Source organism: Pseudophryne corroboree, chromosome 4, assembly GCF_028390025.1.
Source record: "Pseudophryne corroboree isolate aPseCor3 chromosome 4, aPseCor3.hap2, whole genome shotgun sequence".
Classification (NCBI taxonomy): domain Eukaryota; kingdom Metazoa; phylum Chordata; class Amphibia; order Anura; family Myobatrachidae; genus Pseudophryne; species Pseudophryne corroboree.
The window spans coordinates 557,617,695-557,630,814 of NC_086447.1; the positions used below are offsets into that span (position 1 = coordinate 557,617,695).

The following is a 13,120-nucleotide window of genomic DNA, read 5'->3' on the forward strand; positions in this document are numbered from 1 at the left end:
CTAGAGACTGATCCATCATTCAGCGACCTCAAGAAAAAAATACACCTGTTCCACAGACCACAACCGGAACTTCCCGGGAATAGAGCGCATTAAAAGCATCCGGAAAGACAGACAAGGTGCCCAAATTTGCACGGAATGAGACTGAATGGACTATTAAATTAAAAAAAAAACCATCATCCCTGCGGGACCGAACAAAGACCCCTCTGCTCAACTCCAAGCCCACACACACACCCCCATATTCCTTATGCACTTTTACACTTTATCCGTTATTACTAATAGCTATAGAGATATATCTTGAGTAAAATTTTGCCCATTAAAATATGTCCTTCTCACTGATTAGCTGCAGGGTGCTAGAATGAACACTAAACAAATGTACATTAAACATAGATGTTGCAGATATTGACATTACTTAACCTTAGCTGTAAATGTAGCTCAGCATTTGGTGAGTGTTCTGCCCCTTAATAATACCGCCAGACTAAAATTCCACACAAGGCTCTCTTTCCCCCAACTTTCGTAACCTTGTGGATCTGGCAGATTTAAAGCCCAGAAGACACTCACTTTCCAAGCGGTGAATAACAAAATTGAATACTACTTCATCACTTATCAAGTATGTAGTGTCATCGGCAACTAATCATTTTATGGAAATTTAAATAAGAAATGTCAAAGACAGAAGGCAAAATTATGAAAACATAACGGACATAAAATTAGTTTGAAAACACTAACTTCAAGTGCATCTCCATCACAATCCACTTCGTCTCCGTTTTTTCCATTCTCTTCAGTAATACTGTTTACCATGTCAAAAAATCTAAAACATAAGGATGTGATGAGACACTAGGTTGCACACAAACAAACACAAAAACTCAAAGATGAAGCACATAACATCATATTTACCAGCATCTTTGGGAATTTAACGTATCTCAACGTAACATGACTGAAATATACCCATATACAATGTGATTAAAAGCAAATATTTAACAAAGTATAATTCCATTTGTACGTATAAGATTTTAGCAAACCATCTTGTAATGAATCACAATGTAGATATGAGCAGAAAACAGCACAATGGTATCTGCAAGTATGTTCTCAGAAAAACCCTAAGTCACGTTTCTACTAAGAGAGATTTGAAGATTAAATAATATGTAAATCCATTTCCACTTTTACAAAAGCTAAATGAAGCAACATCAGAACCACAGAGGAGCACTTCTCTCTTCCCACAGACATACATACTTTTTACAGTGAAGCTCTGTGCAGAAGTAGATCTGGAAGTCATCAGAGTTGTATAACACATACAGAAAACAGCACCTTTCTTCAAACTTTGAAATGCTACAAAAGAGAGAGGGGGAATTCTAGATTTAGATGTACACATGGGGAAGTTTGTGCAGCAAGAGTACAAGCTAAACAAAATTGCATCATTTGAAAATAGTATTTAGGGACACATTACTACTGAGCCAGAGCATGTAGCACGCCAATGCGCCATACAGTCTCTAAGGCCTTTGAGGCAGAGAACTGTATGTATGATACCACAATAATGCAGGTTGTAGTTAATTGACTACTTGCATGCAATTTCAATATTTAATTTAATAAAATAATTCAGAATTTTAAAAATTGTCATTTGAAACCTACACTTCACTCTTCCTCTGCTCCTCTTCTTGGTAGATGCTAGATCCAAGTGGGCTAAAGAACCTCTGACCTCAGGGGGAGGAGCAAGGTCGGTGGGCTGGCACTTCCACTTTCCACGTCAACAACTATTCCCTTTAAAATATTTTTATCTGATATTGGTCAAGCATAAAGCTCACACCAAATCAGAAAAGTAACCCGCACCAAGATAAATTAATTCAGTTTATGTTACAAGGTTGGGGTGCCTTACATGATGTGTATTTCAACCCTTATTATAAAATCTCATGTGTATATATGAGACATAGGGATAAAGACTCATAAGGTGCTACCAACTGGTTTAAACAAGGATATAAAATCAATTCCCCGAAGGGAGGGGAAGGAGAAAAAGAAACCAGGTACAATTTAAGGTGCACTCAACCCAACCAACAAGTTTTACTGTATTATTTTCAAAAAGTGTATGTCCACACTGCAATGTCAAATAAAGGCTCAAATGCCCATTAACTAAGATTAGTACTGAGAATTATTATTGTTTGAGGGACTGAGACATGTCCTTTATTAATAATAGAGCGAAATATTAAAATCTAACAAAAAAGAAAAAGTTTGTGACAGAAATTAACAAATAGTGAATAAAGATTAAAAACAACGCTGATGTGTCATACCCTTAATATATATCCTTAAGAATTATTCCAAATGTACATGAATGTGCATGTATTTATGCAGCACTGTATCTGTGCTAATTATAATAGAGATCTGTACTTCATGTATTAACTGGGGCTTAAATCATATGCCACAGAGGGAGATATATTATTTGGCTGTTTGAATCACAAGTTGTTACAGTATATTGCAACAGTGGTGAGTAGAATGTTACTTAGTGTTGTGATTGAAACTAGAAGAAACACTGTTGCTAAATATATGATTCACGCATTTAGATACAAATCACCATGTGGTAGAGAGAGCTAATAAGGGAAATATCTGGCTACAATAGCATTTGTAAAGTAGTGTGCAAATACATCAATGGATATCCTATATATAGTATCAATCTTGGGTAATATGCTACCTTATTACACTGTATTGAAATATGATTATTTAATAAATCACAACAGCATAGGATATCTATAAATCCTGTTAACGATATATATATATATATATATATATATATATATAAATAAAGAGGGTAGATTAGTATTTACTGTATCATATAGATGCACAATGATTGATAATTATGGCTCACTAGATTAGATTGTATCAAATCCGTGTCTCACAATAGCACTGTCTGTACATTCTCAGTGCTTATGATATATCGTTCTTCAAAGATCTTTTAATGTGCAAAAATGCCCTATAAATATATAGGGTACATGCAACCCACTTATTTATGCATGGCCTATAAATATGGGTCTGTGATGTATAACACAAATCAGCAGTGATTATATCCCGTGCCGTATGATATTATATTGTGCCTATACAGGACATATAAACTGCCCTTGACGATCACTGATCGTGTTTAAATGTGCACATTCCTATAACACTAAAAATGGCTACTGGGAGACACTGTCCCTGTGTATATATCGACACAGAGAGAAGATTTGTATATATATGCAGCACTGTATATCCTAAGTGTGTGATTGCAAAGAAATAACCTGTTAAATTGAATGGTTGCCAGGCATAAAAATAGCGTGGCATAAACCTCAGTGTTTAATATTAAGGTTACATTTCCTTATGATGGTATGAAATACACACAATATCTAGAGTAGAGAGCACGTTGTTATCTTTTATATTTAATACATTTCCCTGCCATCTCTCTTATAAAGCCTTTGAAAAACCGTGATTCACAGCATATATAAAAAGATACTAATACAGATAGGAAACGTGATCATAAATCCCTCTGTACTTTAGGCATTTTCAGCTCCTAATAGACCCTCTCAAATCTCTAATATATGCATGTTTCATTCGTATATTAGAATATTATTTAGTAATACGGGGACACATAGCGCAAGCCTATGCGCATTTCACTCCTAATAGAGCTTCCTCAGGGCACTATAGTAAACGGCGCCCGCCGGAAGTGACAGTTATATAGGATAGAGAAGACAATAAAATGACGTGTATATGCTATCTAACCAATGCCTGCCAAGTGGATACATTTCAAACCATCTGACCGTTGTTCGTTTAATCCTCCTATATCCCGCTGGATCGAGCGCTAATAAGTGCTGTCAGCAGTGTTACACAGCCGCGGCAAGATTCTGCAGCTAGAAGGGAGCTCATATACTTAAAGATGAATCAAGCAATGAGTGTCCCTACCATATGTATCCATGTATTAGAATTCATATTGGTCACAAATATGGTGGCCAATCCCGGGATCGGGGGGATCCCGGGATTTAGGCCCAAAAATGGCCGGGATTCAATCCCGGGATTGGAAGCTCCAATCCCGGGGATTGAGGGATCAGCGTTGAGCGTCCACAGGACGCTCAAACGCTGCCCGGCTTCATCCTTCCGGGTCCCCAGCGCAGCGTGAGAGGTCACGCTGCGCTGTCAGCTGCTGGTGGGAGCCACCAGCAGCGTTCACAGGATGTTCCCCTCTCGCCTGCCCCCGGTATATGGTGAGTTATATGTGCGGGGCGGGGTGGGGCAAGGGGGCGGGGTGGGGCGAGGCCACCTAGGTAAAAACCAATCCCAGGTATCCCGGGATTGGCCATTTTTCAATCCCGATACCCAGGATTGAAAAAAATGGCCCGGGATTGGCTTCCCTAGTCACAAACAAAAGACAGTCACCACATTCACATTCTCATAAGGATCCCTATAAATTAATAATATATAGTTTCTGTGGTGTGCTGCCTCGTATTGATAAATTTATATGTACTAATAATGATAATAAAAATGAATGTTTGTTTTTTATGATTAAATCTTTTTTCTATTTTATTAGTGTGTATTTATTGAAAAATGTATATATTGAATTAATACAATTGTGCCTAAAAATGTGATTCCGTGTTAAGGAAAAAAATTTTAAACAAATAAACATAATAATTAATATCTGTGTTATATAGTGCCTATAACACCCACAATGAATAAGTGAGACCTGTATAATAAATCCAGACGAGATGGACATGATAGAATAGTAATCAAAAAGGAGAAAAAGCGTGCAAGTGCTAATGTGAATACTAGTGCGAAATGACAAAACAAATCAAAACAAAATGTGAATAAGTGAAAAGACAATTATAAATGCCTACTAATACAATAAGTGCACATGTGGTGATACATATTAAATAATATATAATATATAATATATATATATATATATATATATATATATATATATATATATATATATATATATATATAGGACATACATGTCCCTATAATGAATAAACAAGTGGTGATGTGCATGTCATGTGCCCATTAGTGATAGTAAGTGAGAAGGAAAAATAAATAAATTACAATTATAAATGGTAAGTATAGTGCTATCCATACAGTGTATCACGTTAGGATATTATGAGTATCAATTATTTACCCATCCTTATTGGTTATCATATATTACATGGGCAACACCCCCACTTTCCTATTTATTATACATATGCACATACATATACATATATACATACACACATGTTGTTAGACATATGTGGTGACTGTCCATCCAATATTCTAAGTTCAATGCATCTATTGGATACAAGCTAGATAGTCATGAAATTCATGTCGACTAAAATCATTTGAAAGTTATCTAATGGTATGGTCACGGCTAAGCATATTTTATGAAAACTCCAAATCATCATATGTTATATTATAGAGTTCAACCCTTTCAAAACCGTTATTGTGATTTTTATCAAAAATTTCATAGATGTCATATCAGTTATGAAAGTTCTAAAGTTGGACAAAACCCAAATAAAGTAACCATGGTTAAAGAAACCATGAAGGTGGATGTTCAACATTGACACATATTAATCTATAATAACTGGCAAGGTCAATGCCATAATTCATTGTATCTATAAAACTAATGTCCTAGATACCTTTTCAAATAACTTTTAGATATTAAAAAGTGAATACTGCTGTTCATAGTTGTATGTATATAGTGCAAACCATAATTCCACATAAATATGACCCTTAATTTTGAACGTCAGTTATGTTATATAGTATGTAAGATTAATATTTACCTCTGTAATCCGAGGATAAAGACTCATAGGAATTCAACGGACAATCAAGATTTGATGGTAGGTATTAAAGGTAAGTATTGTATATATGAATATTATTGATCAAATGCACCTCTACAATCAGAGGATAAGGAATCATGGACATTCAACTAATGACAAGGATTTGCTGGTAAGTATTGATGGAAAATGTTATAAAATAAGTTTTCATGGTAAATATGATAAGTAGGCATAATAATAAATATGGTGAGTATTGATGGTGAGTCTATTATAGATAACCTTTTTGTAATAAATATAATAGGTTGATATAGTGATGAATATGTTTAAATCTACATACAAGATATAGTATATGTAGATGTAAAGATATTTTTTAAGTAATGTAATAAGTGTAAAGTTCTGCCAAATAAATTAACATAAGATAATACCCAAATATGGGAAAACATGTTCATCTTTCATATTCCATATCCATCGCCTTACTTTATATCATAGGTAGAATATTTGAACCAGTCCAAAATCATAAAGCGGAAAAAGGGGGACAGAATAATCCCTTGAATCACAGATATTCTTACACTCAAATTTTAAATTAGAATTGATATGCCCTGATCACATTTAATGACTGTGTTGTTTCATGATATGGGCAACACCTACATTCCTTGAATCAGGGACATATACAGGGTCCTTAAAATCTCTAGAACTAATACAAATGATTATACAAAATTTGTATATTCAAATGAATGCCGAATAGTGAATCTCCTCATTTAGACCAGAGGGAGTCATGGTATCTAGCAAAAAGATGTATCTGGACTCCTTCTTCAACAACTCCTTGGTGATATTACCACCTCTAATTCCCAATTCGATGTGTTCCAGACCATACATTTTCATTTTCTTATGGTCACTGTCATGGAATCTTAGAAAATGTCTGGCCACATTTGTAATTTTTTTCATGTTGTCCAAATCTCTTCGTGCATTTTTGATATTATATGTGTGTTCTAATATGCGTTTCTTGAAGAGTCTCTTTGTCATGCCAACATATTTGTACCCACACGGACATGTAAGGCAGTAGATTACTCCCTGTGTTGAGCAATTGATGAAACTTTTTATTTTCATCTTGTTCTGATATCTGTCCTTAAATTCCTGTGTGATATTGATGTGTTGGCACGCTGTACATTTGCCACACGAATAACATCCCACTCTCTTGTTAATTTCGGTCACAAACTTTTTCTTTTTTGTTAGATTTTAATATTTCGCTCTATTATTAATAAAGGACATGTCTCAGTCCCTCAAACAATAATAATTCTCAGTACTAATCTTAGTTAATGGGCATTTGAGCCTTTATTTGACATTGCAGTGTGGACATACACTTTTTGAAAATAATACAGTAAAACTTGCTGGTTGGGTTGAGTGCACCTTAAATTGTAACTATTCCCTTTAGTAACCTGGTGGCGAGTGCAGCGAGCCAACCGAGCCCAAAGCATGGCGAGCGAAGCAAGGGTACATTTCGGGTCCCATTCAGACCTTAAAAATCCACACTGCATACTACAAAGTAGTGCAACAATGTAGAAATAGCGCTTTACTTGTTTTGATAGTGTGGTCTCCTTTTCCATTTAATGTAATACAAATCATAACCTTAATTTGCATCTGCTGCCTCATCTGTGTATATGGATCCTTAAGACACAAGGAACTCAAATACAGGAGATAGGAAGCTGAAACAAAGTCATTCATGTAACACTAACCTGAATACTAACCAAAAGTCATTTAGAATAAACAATACCTACACATCGCTAGAAGCCCACAATGATTACCCATTGCCAGACCAGTATAGTGAAAGCTCTATGTAACTTTCAGGTCAGGCATAAATCCACTTTGTAAATATTGATACTGCCTGCAACTATTTTACGTATGCCATACCCTTGGTGTTGCAAAAGGAAAACAGTTTAGTATATGGAAATGTGCTGGAGTCCCAGGCCGTGCCAAAGAGGTAGCTGGCTGGACTCCTACCGCCATGCAATAAAGGGGAGTTTATTTTTACGACCTCTCATGCGTGACATCATGACGTGCGGCTGAAAGAGAGATGAAGAGCAGTGGTGCATGAGGAGCAGCCAGAAGAAGGCAAGTTTCATGCGGGGGCTGACTAGGGCTGGAAAGACAAACTGGGGCTCCTGGCTGGAGAAACAGAAGTGGGCTGGCTGGGGCTAGACAGATACCGCAGAGCTGGAGAGACAGAAGTGGGCTGGCTGTGGCAGAGGTTCTCAAACATGGTCCTTAAGGCACCCCAACGGTCCAGGTTTTAAGTTTATCCATGCATGGCCACAGGTGACTTAATTAGCACCTCATTCAATTTGATTTAACCATCTGTGCCGAGCCATGGATATACTGTACCTAAAACCTGGACAGTGTTTGAGAACCTATGAGATATGCAAGGATAAGGTGGGGGGATCCTGCCTATTCTGTCAGTCCAGGGCCCCACCATTTCCGATTGCAGCACAGTAAATATGCCAAGTGCTGACTTGTAAATAGCATTTCCCAGTAAGTCACTTCTGAATAATAGTAGGTTAGTAGCATATCATTACATCAGAGTAGCTTAAAACCCCTAACTGCAAGTAGGAAGATTTCTACATAAAAATATATTGTATGCATGGATGTGGATTAAAAGATCAACAGTATATAGATACAGTCAATAGATCGACAGGTCAAAAGGTTAATGCGTGTTTTTGTATGTTATTTTGACCCTAACCCTCCCCTTTAGTCCCTAGCCCTAACCATCTCCCTTGGTGCCTCACCCTAACCATACCCTTCCACAGCCTAACCCTAACCGTCCGCTTAGGCAGCCTAACCCTTCCCCCAAGTGCCTAAGCCTAACCCTTACCCCAAACCTAAAAATCGTCTGTCAACCATTTGCATCTTAACCTTTAAAACCTGTTAACCTAAGTCCATGTCGACCTTTTGACCCTGTCGACCATCTGATGTCAACCTATTGATTACCTCTCCTTCATCCAGATACCACTTTCCATACGGTCTCAGCCATATATAAAAGGACAGGAGGAAGAAAGCTGCACAGGACTTCGTAGCAATATGTGATTTTAGTCTTGCGACAAAGAATCTTGTAACAATGGAATGAAATTGCATTTTGTGTCTAAAGGCCAGTACTCACTGGCCGATGGCAGAGAGATGTGTGCTGAGCGAACCGCTCAGCACACATCTCTCCCGGCGCTCAGCACAGCGCGATCTGTGCTGAGCGGGCGGGGGGAGACGGGGGGGCCGATCACTTCACCCAGCGGGTGAAGTGAGCGACCCGCTAGATTGGCCTGCATGCAGGCCAATCTAGCAGCAGCGATAGCGATGCGCGGGGCTGCGCATCGCTATCGCTAAGGGGGCTACACACGGAGCGATCGTGCTTAAAATCTAAGCAATCTAGTCAGATTGCTTAGATTTTAAGCAGCGATCGCTCCGTGAGTACCCCCCTTAAAGAAGTCACAGAGGTGCCACTTTCTTATCTAAAGAAAAACATGAAGCACTTGCCTTACACCTCGAATGGAAGAAGCAATGAAATTCCACTCATGAATTCCTTTCTGAAAAATACAAGAAACTTTTATATTTCAGAGAAAAAGTTATGGAATGAAAAAAACAAAGATAACTACTGTATTTGATATGGTATGGTGTCATATCAGATAACGGCTCAAATACTTTTATGAAAAAAAATTTTTTTTCAGTAATAAGTTGAAGAAAGACATACAATTACCTGTGGATGGTCAAATAATACACAACAGATTGCATGGTTTCTTGGTTTACAATCTAAGGGTGTGTACACACGGTGAGATATTTTCTTTCGATTTTGACTATATAGTCAAAATCGCAAGAAAAGTTAGTGCAGATCGCAAGGTGAAAGTCACCTTGCAATCCCGATTCGATCCCGATGCGCGGTACCGCCAGGTCGGCATCGCAAGAAAAGATAGACTGTGCAGGCAAGAAAAGCAAGTCAAAATCTGTGCTATCTGGGCTCCGGGGAGTTCAAGGGAAATCGGGCATAGCAAGGATCTCATCGTGTGTACACACCCTTACCCCGGCTACACATCAGAACAATTTGTTTTTCTCAATGTAAACAGATGATATCTTATGTGCACAACATTTGTAGGGTAACAGATACTTATACTCTGAAGTGTCCTTAAATGGAGCCCACGTGGGCTCTATTTAAGGACATTTCAGAGTATAAGTATCTGTTACCCTTCAAATGTTGGGCGCATAAGATATCATCTGTTTACATTGTGTGTATGTTATTTCCAGTACTGATAACACTGGAGGATATTCTATATTGCTGCCTTCATTGTCCAGTGCAGGTGTACACTGTCTATTTTTTTTTCCAATTAGTTGTTCTAGTCCCAGTACAGCAGATATACCAATACAGGTTGAGTATCCCTTATCCAAAATGCTTGGGACCAGAGGTATTTTGGATATCGGATTATTCCGTATTTTGGAATAATTGCATACCATAATGGGATATCATGGTGATGGACCCAAGTCTAAGCACATAATGCATTTATGGTTCATATACACCTTATACACACAGCCTGAAGGTCATTTAATACAATATTTTTAATTATTTTGTGTATTAAACAAGGTTTGAGTACATTGAGCCATCAGAAAACAAAGGTTTCACTAGCTCAGTCTCACTCAAAAAATTCCGTATTTCGGAATATTCCGTATTTCGGAATATTTGGATATGGGATACTCAACCTGTATATAACACGGCCGTACACACTGCACGATATAGAAGTACATCCCGCATTCACCTTCATGGTGTTGTCAGCAGAGTCGGCACAGCTGACGTGCAGCACATCAGATGGGCTGACAATGCACGTGCATACTGAGCGATATGGCCTATATGTCATTCCCATTCACGTCAGAACAATATATTGCTTAATGGGTCTTATTTTTACGGCCACTATATGATTAGCTTACACATATAAACAGAGTACTTCTATAGCGCTGTAATTGCTGGCATTTATAACTTGAAAGGTTACTAAAGCATTGCTAAGTTACAATGGAAGGATGACACTTTGGACAGCAGAAGGGATAGTGAGTGGGTTCTGAAAAATATTGCACAGAATGAGACCAAGTTCTTCACTGGCAGAATGCGCAAATCGAAGCACATTGCTCCAAAATGAAGAATTTCGGTCTGTGAATCAAAAACGCGGTCCACTGTTACTTTACCTTACCAGACACATTGCAGCAGGAATGTTCAGTAAAGGAACCTTATACATTTCTTTTATATTCGATGCTAAGCCATGTAAATAAAAATATTCCATAAAAGTCCGCCGCATGCTGGCTGTCAATGCAGAGCATCTGCTACGTTTTATCATATGTGGTGGTCCTGTTCTGTCATCCAAAAATTGATCTGGGGACCCTGATTACTACTCATTAATGCACTCCTCCTGGGTATACATATGTACAGTACATCTAAGTTTCATTACTTCTGCTCTTCTTCTTCCTCTCACCAACTTTCTTTCACCCCCAGAGATTTCCTTCTCTTCAGTTTATGGGGTATATGCAATTGCAGTCGAATTCCCGAAAATGTCGAAAAACGGGACATTTTCGCCCCCCCAAAAAATTCGACAATGCAATTCAGTACTTTTCGTCAAATAAACGGACTTTCAAAATTCGACTTTTTGAAATTCGACATTTGTCAAATTCGACATTTCTGCAATGGTACAAATGCGGCAATTCGACAAAAGTATATTCAATTGAAGATTGTAAATTCGACAACAGTGCTTTTAGACAGTAAATTCGTCATTTTCAATCCGCCATACTTTGCTGGCGGAATCTAATAAAAAATTTTAAAAACACGTTTTTTTTTTTGTGTTTTTTTTATTGGTAATAGCATATCTATTTATATTAGAAGGGATTAGGTACATGGTTTGTCTATTTAGGAGGCACAAGTATTATTTATATATTTAAAAAAAAATATTATTATTTTTTTAAAATGGAATGGGGTAAAATCAGAAAAAAAAATGCGTGGGGTCCCCCCTCCAAAGCATAACCAGCCTCGGGCTCTTCGAGCCGGTCCTGATTCCAAAAATCCGGGGGAAAAACTGACAGGGGATCCCCCGTATTTTTAAAACCAGCACCGGGCTCTGCGCCTGGTGCTGGTGCAAAAAATACGGGGGACGAAAAGAGTAGGGGTCCCCCGTATTTTTTACACCAGCATCGGGCTCCACTAGCTGGGTAGATAATGCCACAGCCGGGGGTCACTTTTATACAGCGCCCTGCGGCCGTGGCATTAAATACGCAACTAGTCACCCCTGGCCGGGGTACCCTGGAGGAGTGGGGACCCCTTCAATCAAGGGGTCCCCCCCCTCCAGCCACCCAAGGGCCAGGGGTGAAGCCCGAGGCTGTCCCCCCCATCCAAGGGCTGCGGATGGGGGGCTGATAGCCTTTTGAAAAAATGAAAGAATATTGTTTTTTCCAGTAGTACTACAAGTCCCAGCAAGCCTCCCTCGCAAGCTGGTACTTGGAGAACCACAAGTACCAGCATGCGGGAGAAAAATGGGCCCGCTGGTACCTGTAGGTCTACTGAAAAAAAAATATCCAAATAAAAACAGGAGACACACACCGTGAAAGTAAAACTTTATTTCACACCTGCCGACACACACATACTTACCTATGTTGACCCGCCGACTGGCACGTCTCCAATGTCGCCGATGATCCGGGGTACCTGTGAATAAAATTACACTCACCTGATCCAGTGTCCAGATTATAATCCACGTACTTGGCAAAAAAAAAAAAAAACGAACACCCGGACCAGGCGGACTGAAAGGGGGGGTCTCATGTTTACACATGGGACCCCTTTCCCCGAATGCAGAGACCCCCCGTGACTCCTGTCACAGAAAGGTCTCTTCAGCCAATCAGGAAGCGCCACTTCGTGGCACTCTCCTGATTGGCTGTATGCGCGTCTGAGCTGGCAGACAGCGCATCGCACAGCTCCCTCCATTAGTTTCAATGGTGGGAACTTTGCGGTCAGCGGTGGGGTTACCTGCGGTCAGCGGCTGAACGCGGGTGACCTCACCGCTGACCGCAAAGTTCCCACCATTGAAAGTAATGGAGGGAGCTGTGCAATGCGCGTCTGAGCTTAGACGCGCATACAGCCAATCAGGTGAGTGCCACGAAGTGGCGCTTCCTGATTGGCTGAAGAGACCTTTCTTTGACAGGAGTCACGGGGGGTCTCTGCATTCGGGGAAAGGGGTCCCATGTGTAAACATGAGACCCCTTTCAGTCCGCCTGGTCCGGGTGTTCGTTTTTTTTTTTTGCCAAGTACGTGGATTATAATCTGGACACTGGATCAGGTGAGTATACTTTTATTCACAGGTACCCCG

The 13,120-nt window shown here is 39.1% G+C and overlaps 1 protein-coding gene across 1 annotated transcript in view; it reads right to left on the reverse strand.

Moving 5' to 3' along the window:
• Positions 1-13,120, reverse strand: part of MAP3K5 (mitogen-activated protein kinase kinase kinase 5) — a 368,573-nt gene that overhangs the window by 176,679 nt on the left and 178,774 nt on the right. Inside the window, exons 12-14 of the mRNA XM_063917408.1 lie at positions 9,273-9,322; positions 1,228-1,323; positions 724-805 (exon numbers count right to left, since the gene is read on the reverse strand). Coding sequence (XP_063773478.1) covers positions 724-805; positions 1,228-1,323; positions 9,273-9,322 — 228 coding nt within the window. The remainder of the gene's footprint in view (positions 1-723; positions 806-1,227; positions 1,324-9,272; positions 9,323-13,120) is intronic.